Genomic DNA, 19,575 nt, shown 5'->3' with positions numbered 1-19,575 from the left:
CTGTCTCATTTTACAGCTAAACAGTACACTACAAGATGTTCCTGAGAACATTTGAGGAGAGAAATAGGCATTACAGTAACAGAATATTGATTCATATTTGATCAGCGCTGCCTAGTTTGACCGTTTGGTCGGAGTTTGCAAGTGATTGACAGCCGGCTCTCATAGACGGCAGCTGGACAGCAGACTCCAGATGACTGGTACACCAGAGGAGCAGGATTTTTTTTCAGATTACCTGTCTCATGCACTACTGTCCGGATATAGCGACCGTTTTATAAAAATAACGTTTTTTTAATTCACATTTGCTCCAATCTAGCCCACTGCTGCTTTAAATCAGTTATTGAGGAAGTACTACTGTTAGCTTTGATTTGCTTCCTTATCCACAATAAGTGCTCAATTTGTGTATCATGTGTATTTGCATGTAGTCTGACTGCACTGGGTGTGGCTCCAGGGTCAGTCACTGGGAGGTAACCAGTACAACCACAGTCTTCTTTCTACTGGTGACTGGTGAACAGTGTGATAAGAGGAGCTTGATGGTAGTTGCTGTATTTGTCATGTTAGTTTGGGCCAGTTGCTCACTTCTCTGAGCTCTAGATTTGATTTATTATTCATTCATAGTCACAGAAATTTGGCCTTCAAAATAGGGATGCACCGATCCGACTCGTCCAGTCCCGATACCCATAGCGATACCTGGGTTTTGGGTGTTGGCCGATACCGAGTACCTCTTTCTCTTTCTTCTTCTTCTTCTTCTTCTTCTTCTTCTTCTTCTTCTTCAGTGATAATAAACTTTATTTGTATAGCACCTGCCATACAAGAAATGCAGCTCAAAGTGCTTTATGATAAGGAAATTATGTGCACTGAGTGCTTCACATGAAAATAGACATATAGAGTGAACATAAAAACAGGGATAGCATGCCATAAACAACAATAACAACAAAGGAAAACAATAATGGGGTCTGATCAGTCTCAATATTAATGAATGCACACAGAGGGATTCACAATTTAGTGATTTATATATAAATGACTCTCTCCACAAACATAGTTTTCAATGCAAACAAAATAGTTATTGTTGTATATAAATGTAAAAAAAAATCCACATGAAAAATAAGGTTCACAAATATATTTCTGACGCACACACAAATATTTCTTGTTTTAAATCAATGTAATAGAAATCCACAAATATATGTATTTAAAAGGTATTTGCAATTTTCATCAAACCCCCCCCCCCCCCCCCCCCCCCCATAGGGACACGCTCATGTGATTGGTTGAAACTGGAGGGAGACATCTGATTGGCTACAGACAACTTCCTGTTGAATATATGGATCGGTGCACGTCAGGGGAGTCTCATAAAACCCCACACACAGATTCAGTGAAGTTCACACAGGATACGCAGTTTGTATATGAATGTAACAACATCCAAATATGTTTTTAACGAAAACTGCAAATAATTTTACATACATATATTTGAGAATATATGTATGTAAAAATTTAAAATGGCACTTCATATGTAAAAAGTTGCCAATCCCTGGCTGCAATAGCATCAGTTATATCAGAACTGGAGAGTATTTCTACATTGAAAAGGGGGGAAAGCCCTAATGTCTTTACTGTTTAAGACACCCACGGTCTTGAGAAGAGGTGTAATGAGGAAAAATAACTAAAAACACCTGTGTGCGTGTTCCATTAGTGTGAAAAGGATGAACACATGGATGGAATTGAAAAGAAAAAGACACATTAGTAAATAGAAAAACAAAAGTTAAAAGTATTTTTTAAATTCCTATTTATTCGTATTTAAAGACTTCCATTAAAAAAGAGCAGAGAGGAGTGTCTGGAGGCGTGCTGGAGAGGCAGAGGGGCAGAGGGAGGAGTGGAGATTGTTTTAAAAGGGCATACCTGAAACAGCTGCACCTGTCGAGCAGGTTGGACTGGACTGGGGGGGGGGCTGAGAAGGAGGGGTCAACAGCACAATGAAGGAAGTCAAAAGGAGGGGAATGTGACAAGTGCTAAGCAGAAACAGGGATTGATATGAGGAGAAAGGACTCTAGAGAGGGAGAGAAAGTCTTGGAAATACGCTGCAGCTGTTTTACCACCACTGACATCTCCTCTGGGATCACTTCAGCCCCCTCTGAGCAGGTAAGACATGTTTAACTCAGTAGAAACAGGGTGGAATCCTCTGTCGTTCAGTAGAAATCTGTGTGTCTCTTACCATATTATGAAGTTTTATGTGTCTGGATAGTATCTAGTCCATGTTGATGGACTAATCACAGCAGTCTGTAGTACATTTGCAACATCCAACCTGTTATCTCAGAGTAAGTATGTGAGATAACAGACATAAGTATACAGTATTAAGTAGTGATACTTAATGCTCCATCATTATCAAGAATGTTAAAAGGTGTTAAAAGGTTCAAGCTAACCACAGTGTTTGTTATGTGTCCAGCTAAGCGCCATTTCCAGTAATAGTCTACTGTTTTTCTTATTAGAAGTATATGAATGTGAGTAGTGTGTGAAAGAATGTGATAAGGTGGATAAGTGAAGATTGTAGAAAGCACAAATTGCACCCATTACTGGCCTATCTCTTGTTCCTATAGAGGCTGAACACACTTTGGACAAAAGCGTCTCCTAAATGAACGTAATGCATTTTGTGTTGAGAAACGAATGGCAGATAATGCAGCTTGTAGGCACCAGACACTTTTATCAATAGCCTTATGGGGGCCTGTTGACATTGTAGCTTTACAGTTTCACCATGCAGAACTCAACATGTGACTCATTCACTCTCTGCTCAGGTAGACATTACTCCTATAACTTTACATAGCTAAGAGTTTGCTGCTATATTAATGCCCTTACGAAAAAGTAGCGCACTTCAAGTTTATTTTATGAAGTATAAGTAAAGTTCAAGTATATTTCCCCTAAGTATACTTTAAGTATACTAATATCAATGTACTAGTAGTGTACTTGTAAGTGTAATAATTCAATACTTCTGGGGCTAAATTGGCCCAATTTTTAGTTCCTAAAATATACTTTTAATTGTATAAAATTTAAGAACAGTAAACAACTAGTTTACATTTAAGTTGTATTTTGTACTGCAACTAAACCATGAACTACGGTATACTACTACAAGTGAATAGGTATACTGTTAGTTTAATAATTATATTGTAGCCCACTTTTTAGTTTATGAAAGTACACTTTAAAGTACTCTCAGTTTAATAGTTTTTATACAGCAAGTATACTTGTATATACTTGTAGCCCACTTTTTAGTTTACGAAAGTACACTTTGTATACTTTAACTTATAGTACTTAGCCAATGATTTATGTATTACATACTTGCTCCTTTTGCTATTTGACTTGATGTGTCGTGATGATAAAAAATAACTAAATGTTTCTCTCATGCCTCCACGGTGAACGGAGAATCCAAAAACGTAGATAATTCTTGATGAATTGAAGTAAATTCACATCAAAACATCCTTTTACAAATTCTTTAATATACTCTATCAAAAAGTAAGCACATACTACGAGCCAAGTATACCTCTCTCTAGGCCTCTGAGGCAAGAATACTTTTATTAAGTATATCTCGATCAAAAGATTAAATTCAAGTATAAGCCAAGTATACTTTAGACTTTTCTGTATACTTGTCCGTATAAGCTAAGTATACTGTACTTAAGTATATCTCTGATAAGTGCATAAAAAGTAAACTGAAATGATACTCTCTTATTTTAAGTTTAAAATAATTATACTAAGAGCACACTTGAATAAACGTCTAGCACGTAAGGGTGCTCTGAATATTGAATTTAGCAACTTTTAAGAATGTGCAACTTTTCCATAGAATGTAAACACATATAAATTCAGAGCCTTTCAGAGCTCTGGTCCAAGGCTTAACCAAACCTAATCATTCCCTTTCACTTCATTCTATTCATGTCAGCCAATTTGTGGTTGGGAGACGGCATATTTGCCCTTGGGAAACTGTCCAAGTTTGTATATCAGTAGACGGTTTAATCACGGAATCAGTCATGTAAAAGTGAATTGCTTGTAAAAGAAATAGAACGAATACTAACAAGAGAAATGGGAGGGTAAGAATGTAAGAGTTGACTTCCTGGTGACGATGCTGACGATAAGATTATAGAACCAGAATGAAATCTTGATCTGAAGCTTTGACATACAGTATGTGGCTCCAAAAAACTCTAAATACCTCCAAACGTCACAGGAGAAACACACAATCAACACTGTCTCATTTCCTCTCTCTATTCCAGCTATGATAATTATGCTCAGGTTGTTTACTGCACTCTTAACCCCATTGTTCTATAAGGCTCACCGATGGGGAAACTGGCACTACCTGTACTGCAGCTCCTTGTGATAGAATAGAAAACTGCATGTGAGCTACTTTCATTCTTCAGATCCATACAGGTTTAGTTCTGGGTTAAATTAAAATTAGGATTAATTTGCGGGGTAATGGTTAAGATTAGTGAGGTTGAAATTAGGGGAAAGATACGACACTTGGTCCTTACATGTAGCAGTACAAATAGATGTGTGCCAAGTGTATCTATGACTCATCATTTTAGCTGCTAAGGACTGTGGCTGACACCTACATTGCAAATAACGTGTGTCCCATAAATCAATAAATCTCCCAAATCGTTGACAGTAGTAGAAGTGGCAGTTGTGAAAAATGGCAATTGTTAATGAATAAATACAAAATAAATACTTATAATTAAAAGACATTGAAGCAGCTGAAGCTGAGTTATCCTGTATTTTAGTCCCCAGAGTGGGTCCCACTCCAGAAAACAATGCAGCTTCATAGTCTTTTGTTAGACCCTCCATGCCCACATCAGGGGATGTTCACAGGGAATTTTAATTCCTGTTTAAAGGTCCCATATTATGCTCATTTTCAGGTTCATACTTGTATTTTGTGTTTCTACTAGAACATGTTTACATGCTTTAATGTAAAACAAAACCTTTATTTTCCTCATACTGTCGGCCTGAATATACCTGTATTTACCCTTTGTCTGAAACGTTCCGTTTTAGCGCATTTTGACAGAATTGCAACAGAATTGCATTAACATTGCTAGTCAACAGCTTAGGTCATGACATTCACATACACTGTAACCAGTACATAAACTGGGACACATTTAGAATGTTTTACGTTTAAAATTGTGTCAAGGGTCTAAATATTGTACATTCGTGACATCACAAATGGGCAGAAATCCTAATGGATTGTTTCAAATGCAGAGTTTCTGAATACGGGCTGTGTGAATTTCCCTGTGGGTTGACTGTTTCGATACTTTCACAGTATTTATATAGGATTTACATGAAAACATGAAAATCTCACTTTTTTATAATATGGGACCTTTAAGTTTTGACCAATTTGTTGCTGCATTAAAAAGGTTTTAAATTAAATTAAATTTTGAATTGTAATTCCTGTTAATTTAGAAGAGTTGAAGTTGCTGATGCACGATTTATTAATTTAATAATAAATAACAATTCAGTAAATGTGTATCTATGTATTTATTTGTCACATTTTGTTTTACAAAGTTAAGAGAGCAAGTCAAGCCTGATGTTGCCTTACACATAAAAGAATGATCCCAGCATACAGCTTATTCATTAAACGCTGGTATCAGATCGGTTCTCGGTATTGGCCGATACCCAAAGCCCAGGTATCGCTATCGGTATTGGGAGTGAAAGAGTTAGATTGGTGCAACCCTAATCCGCACCCCCAGTTTGTAATGCAGGCTTTGTGTTAAAAATGTGTAGTCTCCAAGCCCAAACTGAGATAACGTTGGTGACATCAACGTCTCAGGGTTATTTTCTCACACTTGACAAGGCTCCTCTAGAGGCACACAAGACACCATAACAACTGTTATCACAGGTTGGGTACTACACGCCATAATGAGCAAACTGATCTTTATGTGTAAAATCAGGATGTTGGGTGAAAGTTTTGTTTAGTATAAGCTAGGTTACTAATTACCTTTGTCTTCCAAGAACTGGATAAAGTTGGAGCCATTAACCTGAAACCAGTTGCCTTCCAGCTATGAGGTTTAGTATACAACACTGATGACAACGCTACGTCAGAGCCATGTGGTTATCTGAGAACAATTAAATATACACCCTCCTGCCAATCAGAATCAAGTATTCTCTGTTGCAGTGATGAAACAACATTTTGCTTTTACTTTAACATTTTTTGCAAAATATCTGAAAAAGTTTTAAAGCTTTGCCTCGGACATCTGATTTTTGCTCTCAGCAGAGTTTCCCCTCCCAAGAAGTTACAATTTAGTAGAGTAACTGAAGTTGTACTTGACTCAAAAGTATTACTGTGAAGTTCCAGTCTTGGCAAAACAAAAACAAAAAGGACATAGTGACACTATCTGTTGTGTTGTATTTAATCAGTGATAAAGACTAAGGCTGTCATCATTCTGTGTTAATCTTATTGTCAACAAATTCCATGAAAATACCAAAACAAACTATCATTTCCCATCTCTTAATACTCCCCTACACAGTTTGTGGTACTCCGCCCTAAGTCTATTTGTTCCTATTTAAGATGTAAATCTTTAAAAATGTATTTTATTTATTTAAAAGAAAAAAAGGTCCAGTAATTTCCAAAAACAGCGAGCAAACGTTTTTCAAACAGTAGGAAATAGTGCATTTGTCTGGGACTATTTTCAGTGGCGGATTAATCCACATTTGCTGCTCTAGTGCGTATTTGCGGCAGCAAGGCGGTGTATGTGGGATTGAGGTAAAATAAGCTACAGCGTGTGTGTTCATGATAAGGAAAATTTCACCACTGCAACAGTGTGGCTCATTAATGAGTTTTTAATGTTTTTATGGACAACAAGCTCTATGGCACAGAGGAAGAAGAGATATCAGGCTTTGATACACAGCATACTTGTTAGTATAAACATTCAGTGTTGGTTTTGGTCTGTTGTTGTCAGTAAGAAAAATATAGAATATCACCAGACTCATCTTTTAAGGATGCAGGCTGGTACCTAATGTTTCTGACTGCAGGATAAAGAGTAGAGGACATGTGGATGACTGCAGGTTTTGAGTTTTGTTGTCATATTTTAATAATGTTCCAACCTAGCCTGATTTTCCTGATCTCGCAAAACTACTCACTTGTATTGTTTTAGTGTGTATGTTAGGGTGTGTTTAAGTGCTGGAGGCACACACTCATTCAGATAGACTACTGACTGCAGTACATTGTTTCTAACATGCGGATGCATGTGTTGCAGGTGCAACACTCACTCCAATAACTGACATGGTTCATGAATAATTTTAGAAGCAGGATTTGTTTTGGGTTAAAAATGAAGGATTATGATTAGGTTGAGTATGAAAGGACGGCCTCTGTCTTTTTGGGAGTTTGACCAATTCATCACCAAACTCCAATCACAGGATTGGTACTAAAATCACCTCTACTCTTTAGTGTCTGTGATAGATCGCTGTTAAGTCTACAGTGTGTTAAGTAATCATGCTTGGCTTGTATTTTCCTGACAGTGAGAAAACTGGTATTACCGACTTGCGGTTGTATGCCTTCACCAAACGGTCAATTTGCAAATCATCACTTCCTATTATCCTATTACTAGCGTATTAGACATTTGTGTGAAATTGTCATAATTAGGATATGAATTCTTGAGTTATGGCCAAAAAATGTCACAGTGACCTTCACCTTTGACCTTTGACATTTGACAACCAAAATCTAAACAGCTCATCCTTGAGTCCAAGTGGGCATTTGTGACAAATCTGAAGAAATTCCCTCAAGGAGTTCCTGAGATATTGCATTCACAAGTATGGGCTGGATGGATGTGAGGTCACAGTGACCTTGACCTTTGACCACCAAAATACAATCAGTTCATCCTTGAGTCCAAGTGGGCGTTTGTGCCAAATTTGAAGAAATTCCCTCTAGGCGTTCCGGAGATATCGAAGAATTGACCGTACATACGAACAGATGAACGGATGGTCAAGCCGAAAACATAATGCCTCCAGCCACAGCTGTCAAATGACACAAAAACTATTTTGATAATAGATGCCATTAGAGCTGAGTGAGAAAATTGTTTTGGGTGACACCGTGAAAACATTGTGGGTGTGTTGCTAAAAGCGATGAAGATGAAAAGTGCAAGTCCAGTTTGAAGGCTCATTACAAACACAGTTTTTTCTGCACTGATGTGAATTTGTTTTTCACTGGAATCGTCTGCACCGCTACTGTCAGTGATTGATTGTGTGATCAGCTGCTGCCATAGTAAATGCAAATACATGTAAACTGAAAACAAGGCCAAAAATGTGTGTAAATCTGGTCCCACAGTATTTCACATTACCATAGGTTGCATCACATTCTCATTCCCCAACTCGTCAAATACCGCCATTTGGTCAGTGCCCCTCGGCATCAGAGACCGACGCACGGGGTACCCCTCTTGCGTTACTTTTGGACGTGTCAGGGACGGCGTGTCAGTATACGCTCGTTACGGGCATATCGTCCTTTCAAAATGAACTGCCATTTTCACAGGAATTTAGGTTTAGGCAACACAACCACTTAGGGTTAGGGTTAGGGTTTCGTCCATTTCCTAAACCTAAGTTTAGGAAACGGACGTAGTTAACGCTAACTTCACGGGACTACCGATCACGTGACTCACGGGACTAAATGACAAAATAAGTCACCAGTTACTTTTTGTTTTTCACACGGGCCACGAACAGTAGTCTCCTGGGTCTAAGCCCTGTGTTTGGTTGACCCCTCCATCTACACTCCTGCCCGCCCTGAGCGGACTCTAACGCTATTAATACTACATCACATGCTCTGACCGTCGAATAATGCCGCGGGTGGGTTTACATTGGCGTTAGTTCGCTTACAGTCACTTAAGGGCGCCTCTGTGCGTCGGTATCCGATGCCGAGGGGCACTTACCAAACGGCGGTTTTTGACGAGTTGGGAGTGAGAGCAGGTTGTAGGAACCTGTTTGAGTTGGTTTTTTTTTTTTACAATGCCTGCAAGTAAGGAAAATTGTGTTTTATGCATCAGGTTTGATGTAGATTCATATCTTTCACAAGCAAAACACAACAAATAGCAGATGAAGAATATAGTATGTCTGTCATTGTGGTTTTAAATATCCTGAATTGTGTATTTCTTTCTAATGGCAACACTATCTCTCACACAGCTTAACATTGGCTATGGCAATGCCTGCGGCCTTTCTGTCTGAAGACCAGTTCACCTGCTCGATCTGTCTGGAGGTGTTCAACAACCCAGTCTCAACACCATGCGGCCACAGTTTCTGCCAGGCCTGCATCTCCTCCTACTGGGATGGAGGAGGAGGGGCCATCAAGTTCTACCAGTGTCCCCTCTGCAAGGAATCCTACCGCGAGCGACCAGAGCTCCATATCAACCGAACCCTAAAGGAAATCACTGAACAGTTCAAGGAGATAGCCGACATTGGAGAACCAATAAATGGAAGAGGTGGAGGAGGAGTGGAGGATCATCACCTGTCTCCACCCCAGAGGCCGGGGGAGATGCCAGATACCATCTTTGCTGAGATGATGACCCGTTTTCAGCGGCTGCCCTATCCAGATGTACCTCACCCCCAAAGCCCCAATGAGCACCGCGACCCGCCTCCACCCTACTCACCTCCACCCTACTCACCTTCCCGCAGGTGCCAGACTACATTTCTAAGATTACATTAAAATTGATTTGACTCATCTTTAACACTTCACAGATAAGGATATTACTAAAAAAAGCAATGGGAATAAGTAAATGTAGCATAATGTTGTCAGAAATTAACCGTACATTTTTTAAAAACGGACACATTTATGGTATGATGTTGAGTGAGCCAAACAACAAGCAAACATACCGAGACAGAGAAAAGTTGCTGCTAAAGTGTAAACCTTTTTAAACAGGATCTCAAGGTGCAGTTGGGGGGAGGAAAATGTCTGGTTTGGAGGACCTCAGAATTGCTTCTCAGCCCTGCTGATGATATGGTTCTGTTGGCTTCATCGGATCATGACCTTCAGTATACACTGGGGGAGTGATTTACTGATCCAAGTGAAGGAGTTTGAGTATCACAGGGTCTTGTTCACGAGTGAGGGTAAAATTGAGTGTGGGATCGGCAGTTGGATTGGTGCAGCGTTGACTGTCGTGGTGAAGACGGATCTGAGCCAGAAGAGCAAAGCTTTAGATTTACCAGTCAATCTTTGTTCCAATCCTCACTTATGGCCATGAGCTTTAGGTAGTGACTGAAAGAATGAGATTGTGGATACTGAAAATTAGTTTTCTCCATAGGGTCACTGGAGGTAGTCCGGATAAAGGTCTTTACACAGCGGGGGCATGACAAATAAAAAATGCAAAATACTCACCTGCGAATGTTATATCCAGGGCTTTTATTATGAAAGGTAAGAACAGAAGGAGTGGATCTGGTCTGCGCTGCCTTTCTCAAGGTTGAAAGGAGTCATAAAGTTTGCCATCCTGGTTCAGACTAAGGAGCCTCATCAATACAGGCACAGCTAAACCGGTGCAAAAGCTCAGAAAATCTGTGTGAAAGTACTCATGACAAAAGCAACAGTTGAAAAAAATATATTGACGTGTGAATTAGTCGCACAACAAAAGCGCCGCCAGTGTGTAACGGCCTTAATGTTATTATTACAATACATTAACACAGTGATCGTATAGTGGGTTAAAATTCATGTCAAAATAAATTAAACAGAACTGAAACTGTCCCTCTCTTAAACAAAGAAAACATAATTTGTACAGATTTCTCACACCAGACTGTTACCTTTGTTGTCATTTTATGATACAATTACAATGAATCAACATAGTTACATTACAACACACCGAAGGCAAGAAGACAAATAATATCCAACCCCCCAAAAAAATTAAATAAAAAAAATTACTGATATGATCAATAATAAAATTATCAAATTATCAAAATAGTTGCTGATTAATTTTTGTTACCACACAGGTTCACTCTGAGCGGTCCCAGTGACTCTTCCCCTAATCCGCCTCTGTGTCCCATCCACCTGAGAGGGCTGGAGTTTTTCTGTCGCACTGATAACACCTGCGTCTGCTGCATCTGCGTGGAGACAGAAGAGCACCGAGGACACAGTGTCATCCCTGCCAAGAGAGAGTGGCACATCAGGAAGGTATTAGTGTGCGTGTGTGCGTGTGTGTGTGTGTGCGTGTGTGTGTGTGTGTGTGTGTGTGTGTGTGTGTGTGTATGTTTTTACTGTAACTGCATCATCAGAAGACAGATTGTTTCATTGAGGTTATATTAAAGATTAAAACATTTGTGACTTTGGCAACACCTAGTAAATGTATAAAGAAAAAGACACTGTGGTAGACAGTGAAAACATGAATTTGACTCAGGGACAATGGAAATGAATGGGCTGAAAAGCAACACACAGGGTGCACCAATTTTCCCGAGGCTTAGGGCTCATTTACCTACAAACAAAAAATATTAAAATTGTAAGATGCTCGAACCACATGAATAAAGGTTATGGTAAGGTGTAGCCTAGAATATGTGACAGGTTTCAGCGTTAGGAGAAGGCTGCTTATTAGTATTGTTCTAGACATAGTAAGGTTAATCCCAAGCAAACATGTGCTTTTCTGTCTTCTCTAGTCCCAGTTGGGTATTGCAGAGGTGGAGCTGAAGGATCTCATCCGTGAGAGAGAGAGGAAAGTGGAGGAAATACACAACTCCTTACGAGAGATACGGGTGAGTTTTCAGTCATGCATCGAGGTGGACAGGTTCAGTCCTGATTTAAGACTTTCACTTTACAAACATAGTAGTTTTAAACCAACAATATAGGTTTTCCTAAACCTAACTAGGTGGTTTTGTTGGGTTGTTGTTTTTGTTTGCACTTGCTAGTATGAGCAAAGCATCTGTATGTGACCATGTGCATGTAATTAACATTGTGCATACCGGCAGAGTCGGAGCTAGTAACTTTGTAAATTAATAAGTACGAATGCTGTGGGGGCAGAAGAAAAAAAAAGGAAACGTCAATAATAATAATAATGACGACAATAGTAAGCTCTTGCTGCTAAAGTGTAAACCTTTTTTTCGTTCACTAAAGGAAAATGTCTGATTTGAAGTCCAGAGTATGGTCTTGTTATTTTTAAGTAGTTAGACTAAACTATAACATCATCAGTGGTTTGTCCCACACTTGGCCAGAAAAATATCCTCCGGTCTGCACCACAGTTTGCTCGTGAGCTTATATAAGTAGATGACATAACAAACGTCCACCTCACCTCTACCGCTGTTCATCTTTTATTCAGGCTGCTGCTGAGAGAGAGACAGACGGAGCTGTTGGTGTGTTTTCCAAACTGATCTCCAGTTTGGAACGCTGCCAAGCTGAAGTCTTGGAGGTAAATAACACTGACACAGGACGTATGGAGATAATCTCTTAACAAGAACTAAATGTCTTTTCTGTTTTCACTGAAATAAAAGTAGGCAAGCCCTCTGATTATTAAGGGAAATGAGCATTTTCAGGTATATTAACTAAGCTCCGGGGCATCTGTTACCTCCAGGTATTGGAGATGACTCGGCGTGCGGCTGAGCACAGAGCTCAGGGCCTGCTGAAGGAGCTGGAGGAGGAGATAGCTGAGCTCAAACAGAGGAGTACAGCACTGAGCCAGCTGGCTCTGTCTGACGACTACATACTCTTTCTCAAGGTATTGATGAACGGAGGGCTGAATACAGTGAAACAAGAGAGTATCAAAAAATACAGTAGTGGTAAATACTCGACTAGTTATGCATCCAATAATGAATCCACGAGGACAGTGGTTCTCAAACTATTTACACCATGTACCACCTCAGAAAAAATGTGGCTCTCCAAGTACCACCATTATGACCGATGTTAAAATACAGTAGTGTACGCCTATACCCTAGTCAGCAATGCACAGTTCACGCAGGAGGCAAATTTATCCCTAATAAGAATATTAGCACTGCGTGTTTGGTTGTAAGATGCCGTTTGAGGTGCGATGGTTTCATGGATTCATTGCAAAGAACATCACCACATACTGCAGCCTGGGCCCTTCCTCCGTCCTGCTCCAGCTGAATCCAAATTTGAGGTAACTCGAGTCACATGTCCTTACTGTTTTGCGCCGTTTGCAGCTAGCAGGTGCTTAGGAGACTTCCCATGGCGCTGCTGAAGTAGCCGCTGGCACTTGTGCTCGGTTCACTGTCGTCCACTTCAGTTTCTACAGGGATGCTCGAAATATTCTCCTCCTGATCCGCACTTCTCCTCCTAATAGTTCCCGTTTGGAGCCACAATTGCAGTGTTTTTGAACCCTTCATCATTTTAGCTAGAGTATTTTAATTTGATGTTACTTTCTTCTTTACTACATCTCACATGGAAACATTGTACTTTTTACTCCACTATATTTATCTGACAGCTTTTGTTACTTTATTTTACAAAGAAAACGTAACCTCCGCTTACTATCTTGTCATCACAGTTTAGCTTGTAACTATTCGTGGATTTTTTTGCACGCACTACTACCCGACTACTACGTAGCTGCTACGTGGCGGGGTGGCAGCGCGTGCATAAATTTTTTTGTTTCAAAATAAAAATATTACAGCAAAGCCAAAACTTATTTTAAATCCCATTTCGATGATGTCATGGTTAAGGTATTTTCATTTGTAGTAGTATTTTGATAGTTTTATATGTTTTTAAATAAATTGTATTTAATTTTTTAAAAATATTTCAGAGATTCCTCCGCGTACCACTAGAGGGAGCACGCGTACCACCAGTGGTACACGTACCATAGTTTGAGAACCACTGCACTGGGATATCCACTAGTTAATTTTATAGTCAGTTATTAAATCTAGAAACATTTTTGGCAGCAGTGGTTATAGTGCTTAGCCGAAGAATCTGAGGTACCTTTTTCACTCCAGGAACTTTTCCATGAACTTCTGTAGAAACTCAGGACCTTTTCTAGCATTTTGACCAAGAAATCCCTGCTCCTGATGTACTGGCCAGAATATAAGACGAGCCTGAATATGGTCTCAGTCCAAGGACAAGATCGTCATGAAACATGAATTGTGCCTCACAAATCATTTTTATATTGACTACATTGTGGCTGAGCAGCTAGGGTAATGACACCCTGGTAACAATAATAAAAGTCCAACTTTTGTGTATTATATATCTATTGTCGTAACGCGGCTCCTGTAGGCCATGACAAATACGGGAATGGACGTAATAGTTGAATACTTGGTTGAATAGGGCCATAAAATAATGTAGCTTTATGTTAAAGGGATAGTTCGGGTGTTTGGAAGTGGGGTTGTATGAGGTACTAATCCATAGTAGGTGTATTACTCACAGTAGATGACGGTCGCTATCTACCCCCAGCTTGGAGAAACAGACAGGAGTACCGATACTGGAGTAAATCAATACAGCGCTGCGGACGGGATCGTGCAGAAAAACGTGTCCATGTTTTTTTGACATTTCTCTCTGCAGACGTTCCCTGCCCTGTCCACCCCTCCGCAAGCTAAGGACTGGTCCAGTGTCTCTGTGGTATCTGAGCTGACCTCAGGGGGGATCCTCAGGACTGTCAATCAAATGATGGAGCGCTTTCAGGAAGAGATGAAGAAACTGCCAGAAGTCTGTAAGTCTTCATTCAGACCGAGGGTAAAGCTGGACGGTCAAGTAAAGATGCTGGAAACATTCTACCGTGTACATACTAAAGCTCCAATCCAGAACTAGATGAACATTTTTACAACCAAATGGACCAAGTGTAGCAGTAGTGTAGCAGTAACTTAATTTTTGTTTCTGTGGCAAAGGATAAAAACATATATCACATGTATTTTTTGTTCTAGAAGCTCTGATGCCTTTCTGATTCGGAGCTAAGATTGTATATTCACTGAAGACTGAACCGTACAAGATCCAAACAGTGGTATTAAAGAAATGTTCTTTTCCCTAATTAACAGGCCAGCGATCCTCGTTGGGCCAGTCCGTATCCAGGCCCAACCCAAGTAAGATTCTGATTACCCGACAGCACACAGTTTATGCAGTTCAAGTTTTTCGGATCCTGTTAAATTCAACAAATCAATAAAAAAGTGGAAAAAAATAAATAAGAAAATAAATATATTCTCTTTTTCCTTGCAGAGGTGAGGAGGGTTCAAGAATATGCAGGTAAAGGTTTAAAAGTAATAATTTCTGCCAATATGTAATTTTAACTCACATATAGTGTTATTTTCATTGGTAGTTTAATCACCAACCATCACTCTCTCTCTCTCTCAATCTTTCAGAAGACATCACTTTAGACGCCAACACAGCCCACCCACGTCTCATGATCTCAGCAGATGGGAAGCAGGTGCACTGTGGCGACAACCATCGGTCGGTATCCGACAACCCTGAGCGCTTTGACCGGGTGGTGTGTGTGCTCGCCAGCCAGGGCTTCAGCTCAGGACGGCATTATTGGGAGGTAAGTGGGACACAATCAAGCTTATATACTGTATACAGTATATATATATATATATATATATATACACTGATCAGCCATAACATTAAGACCACTGACAGGTGAAGTTAATAACATGGATTATCTTGTTACAATGGCAACTGGCAGTGGGGGGGATATATTAGACAGCAAGTGAACATTCTGAACTTTGAACTTTGTGTTGGAAACAGAAAAATGGGCAAGCGTAAGGATGTGAGCGACTTTGACAAAGGCCAAATTGTGCTGGTTAGACGACTGGGTCAGAACATCTCCAGAACTGCAGGTCTTGTGGGATGTTCCCGGTCTGCAGTGGTCAAGACCTACCAAAAGTGGTCCGAGGAAGGAAAACCGGTGAACCGGCGACAGGGTCAGACCCGAGGCTCATTGATGCACGTGGGGAGCGAAGGCTGGCCCGTGTTGTCTGATCCAATAGAAGAGCTACTGGAGCTCAAACTTCTGAAAAAGTTAATGCTGGTTCCGATAGAAAGGTGTCAGAACACACAGTGCATCGCAGTTTGTTGCGTATGGGGCTGCGTAGCTGCAGACTGGTCAGGGTGCCCATGCTGATCCGTGTCCACCGCCAAAAGCGTCTATAATGGACACGTGAGCATCAGAACTGGACCACGGAGCAATAGAAGAAGGTGGCCTGGTCTGATGAATCACGTTTTCTTTTACATCATGTGGATGGCAACGTGTTGGAGGTGTTGACTCGGCCTCTCGGGGTGGGGGGGCTTCAGGGCTCTGCAAACTGAGTCGAGCTTGTCGCCTGCAGGTCACCTATGCTGTTACATGCAATGCATGCTGGATATACTGAACTCTTCTTCGCTTCCCTGGAGTCAACGACCACGAGTGGATAGCCCACTGGAACAGTCTGCCATTGCAACTCAAATTGTGTATGTTTTTGCCATACTAACTTATATCGCTACCGCCGGCAAAATACCTCTGCTAATGAAATCCATGCTCTACTTTATAACCACAGTAGTTCTGTCCAAGCATGTGACTAAAATGCCTATTTGGAATACATCAGGCAAGTGTATTTCACCTATGTTTCTAACCGGTAGTTGCCAGGTTGGGTGTCTTTTTCCCCGTGAATCAGAGTGTATTTCACCGGTGTTTCTGATGGTGAGTTGCCGAGACTTGGGTGTGCGACACAACTATGTCATGGCAGGTGTATTGCTTAGGATACAAGGAAGCGCAGTGTCGAGTGCAGAAGTTGTTTGTACTAGCAGTTCTCTTGTTTGTATGAGCGAAAAATTGCAAGCAGCAACACCGCAGGCCAAGCATTCGACCCGTTCTGAACAGCCATGTTTTGCACGGGCACTGCACTGGTTTAATTTCAATTTAATATTGACCTTACCCTAATAGATGGAAAGTCTGCACTCCTTGCAGTAAACTGTACCCTCTTCTAGGTGGAGGTGGGAGGAAAGACCGACTGGGACCTGGGAGTGGCAAGGCGGTCCATCAATCGGAAGGGCAAGATCACTGTAAGCCCTGCCCATGGCTACTGGTTCCTCAGCCTGCGGGATCGGACCGACTACGCCTTCCGAACAGAGCCCTCAACCAACCTGACAGTCAGCCTCAGACCGTCCCGGATTGGAATCTATGTGGACTGTGATAAGGGACTATTGTCCTTCTACAACGTGGAGGCCAGATTGCTCATCTATACATTCACAGATATTTTTTCTGACACCATCCATGCGTTCTTCAGCCCCTGTACTAATAAATCAGGACGGAATGAGGCTCCACTAATCATTTGCCCTGTTGCAATGACAGAATGAACTGAGCCAACAAGTTAAGGGCATTACTAATGCCTCTACAGGCTTCCATATATGTTGGAAGAAGACTGAGATGCAAAACATACCTCTGGAACAGATTTGATCACGTCTGCACTTCATTCCTTCATTGCAATAGTGAAGATGATGAGCAGTTAACTTTAGGCTAAGATGTCACTGATGAGGTTGTTTTATGGGCCAGTGTCAAAATTTTAGATTGAAGTCAGCAGTTGTCAATATTCGGTTATAACATTCAGAATCTTCGGGTTTGGCCCTATTTAGTGCTGAAAAATTAAGTATTCAGACAGACTGGAGCACAGAGACTCCCTCATCTGAAACCCAGGGCAACACACTAGAAATCAAAATAATTTGATGGATGAACAGTATATTATACATGGCCACAGATAGCTTGTTAACAGCATGGATGTATTTTGAGAACTGGATACTGGAATCCAAGATGGTAGCCCTACCCATTCAATCAATTTATCCAAATTTTAGGCTTCCTCTGGCTTCCACTTTTTTGGGCCCATAAAGCATGCATACTAGAATCCTTCTCTGGCCGAGCTGGTTTAAAGCGTGCACATTAAAGATTTCCTCTGGGTGAGCTGTCTGACTTCCTGTTGGCTCATGTGAGTAGAATTTAAATAATTGACTAACGTGGCTCTTCGAAAGTCCAATTGTTTCCAATTCATCTAGTTATTTCAGGTTGTTTCTGTCTGTGGTTTGAATTCTTTCAAAAATGATGTAGTAGTTGTAACTTGACACTACTGTAAAAACCTATTGTTATTATTATTATCAATATTATTATTTTTATTATGTTCGCTTGTATATCGTCTTTATCTTTTAACACAATGGTTTACTGGAGTCTTAATTTTAAACCTACTGATCATCATTTTTACAGTGTGGGTGACGATGAAAGATACCCAAATGAATTTTCTTCCAGCTCACTGTCCACCGCAAATTCAAAATGTTTACAGCAGGGTGTTTGTATTCTGTTGTCAACAGCGAACAATTAATTATAGATTCGATAAATATATATTATAGAAGTGACGTGATGATGCGATTTAAACCTTGTTCTTTTTTTTTGTCTTTTCTTTCTTTCCATTTAAAATGTAATGTAATGTATCAGTCTTAAGAATCTCCTGTGGTCCTATCTGCTTCTCAAGTGATCCTCTATGGAGATGGAAAGTCTTAAACTTGGGACAAACTTGAAGACCAGCTGAAACCTGTCTTATAAACCTTATGACTGAGTTAATACCCTTGCAAAACCTGCGAGAACGCCAATTGTCGTCTTTAAAAGGTAAAGCTAAAACAGCATTTAAAGCAGTTGGGGAGACCGGGGGCAATTGTAACATCTCAATTATCTCCAATCAGAAACGAGACAGAACCATGAAACTCATTATGCACATGGTCTGTGATGATCCCTCTCTGCTTGCTAAAGGACAAACTGATGTCTCATACTTATCAAAGTTTTTCAGCCAAGACTCATTTTTGAGGTATAAAAGTAATGTTTTTTTTTATCTGCAGTATTTTCTTCATACAGTCTTAACCTATAATGTCTATGAATTAAAATCGGTCTAGTTTTGATTACCATTGTATGTCTAATATTTGATATCTTTGTCAGATGTTAGCTTTGTTGTTTCTAGCCAGGGTTGCTTTTGTCATGGGTGGTACACTTGGGTTGGATTGTAACGCTGTGTTACAATCGACCCCGACGCCATCAAAATAGTGTCTGACTAAGTAACAATCAAAATAAATGTTTGTTTTTTTAATAACTTGTTTTGTGTTCAGTTTAAATGTTTATGTAGACTCTATTCATCATGTCTTTTACGGCAGAGTCCAGTGTTTACGTCTCTTGCCTCTCTGGGGACCGGGGTTCAATTCAATTCAAGGGTTCAAAAAGAAAGTAGTGCCATATTGGCTGAAAATCAACACATAGCCTGCTGAAACTCAGTGGTCTTGAAACTCAGATTTAAAACCTGGTTGGAGCCATTTCATTTTTACACATTTTAAACAAGGGGACTTGTGTAACATCTCAAATTGCACCAATCAGAAACAAGACAGAACCATGAAACTCATCATGTGCATGGTCTGGGATGATGCCTCCCAAAGGACAAACCCATGTCTCATACTTGTCGCCGTTTTTCTGCCATCACTTTTGAGGTATGAACGTAATTGATTTTTCAATGGATATTAAATTGTTTTAAATATATCTATATTCTTGGTAGTTTATTATGGTCCTTGGTATATATAGGAAGGTATTACTTGTATTGTTTCAATTGCCCCCGTATGCTGTTACAATCGCCCCCGCATGTTGAGGCAGATGTAACATTTGACTTCTAGTGTATCAATCAATATTCTGACTCGAACATTACTTGTAAAAACATCTGATGACAGTTAACAAGTAGAACACAAATACA

The 19,575-nt window shown here is 40.2% G+C and overlaps 1 protein-coding gene across 1 annotated transcript; it reads left to right on the top strand.

The window, feature by feature from the left end:
* The first annotated feature begins 1,860 nt into the window (after positions 1 to 1,860).
* LOC141763584 (E3 ubiquitin-protein ligase TRIM39-like) lies at positions 1,861 to 18,930 on the top strand. The gene is made up of 11 exons (XM_074628043.1): positions 1,861 to 2,127; positions 9,118 to 9,606; positions 10,909 to 11,089; positions 11,566 to 11,661; positions 12,222 to 12,311; positions 12,474 to 12,617; positions 14,402 to 14,549; positions 14,872 to 14,916; positions 15,050 to 15,076; positions 15,193 to 15,368; positions 16,793 to 18,930. The coding sequence occupies exons 2-11, from the start codon at positions 9,131 to 9,133 to the stop codon at positions 17,159 to 17,161; spliced, it is 1,752 nt and encodes a 583-aa protein (XP_074484144.1). The 5' UTR covers positions 1,861 to 2,127; positions 9,118 to 9,130; the 3' UTR covers positions 17,162 to 18,930.
* The last annotated feature ends 645 nt before the right edge of the window (positions 18,931 to 19,575 follow it).

This window comes from Sebastes fasciatus, chromosome 3 (genome assembly GCF_043250625.1).
Source record: "Sebastes fasciatus isolate fSebFas1 chromosome 3, fSebFas1.pri, whole genome shotgun sequence".
NCBI classification, from domain to species: domain Eukaryota; kingdom Metazoa; phylum Chordata; class Actinopteri; order Perciformes; family Sebastidae; genus Sebastes; species Sebastes fasciatus.
This window is presented reverse-complemented; position numbering and strand designations above follow the sequence as displayed.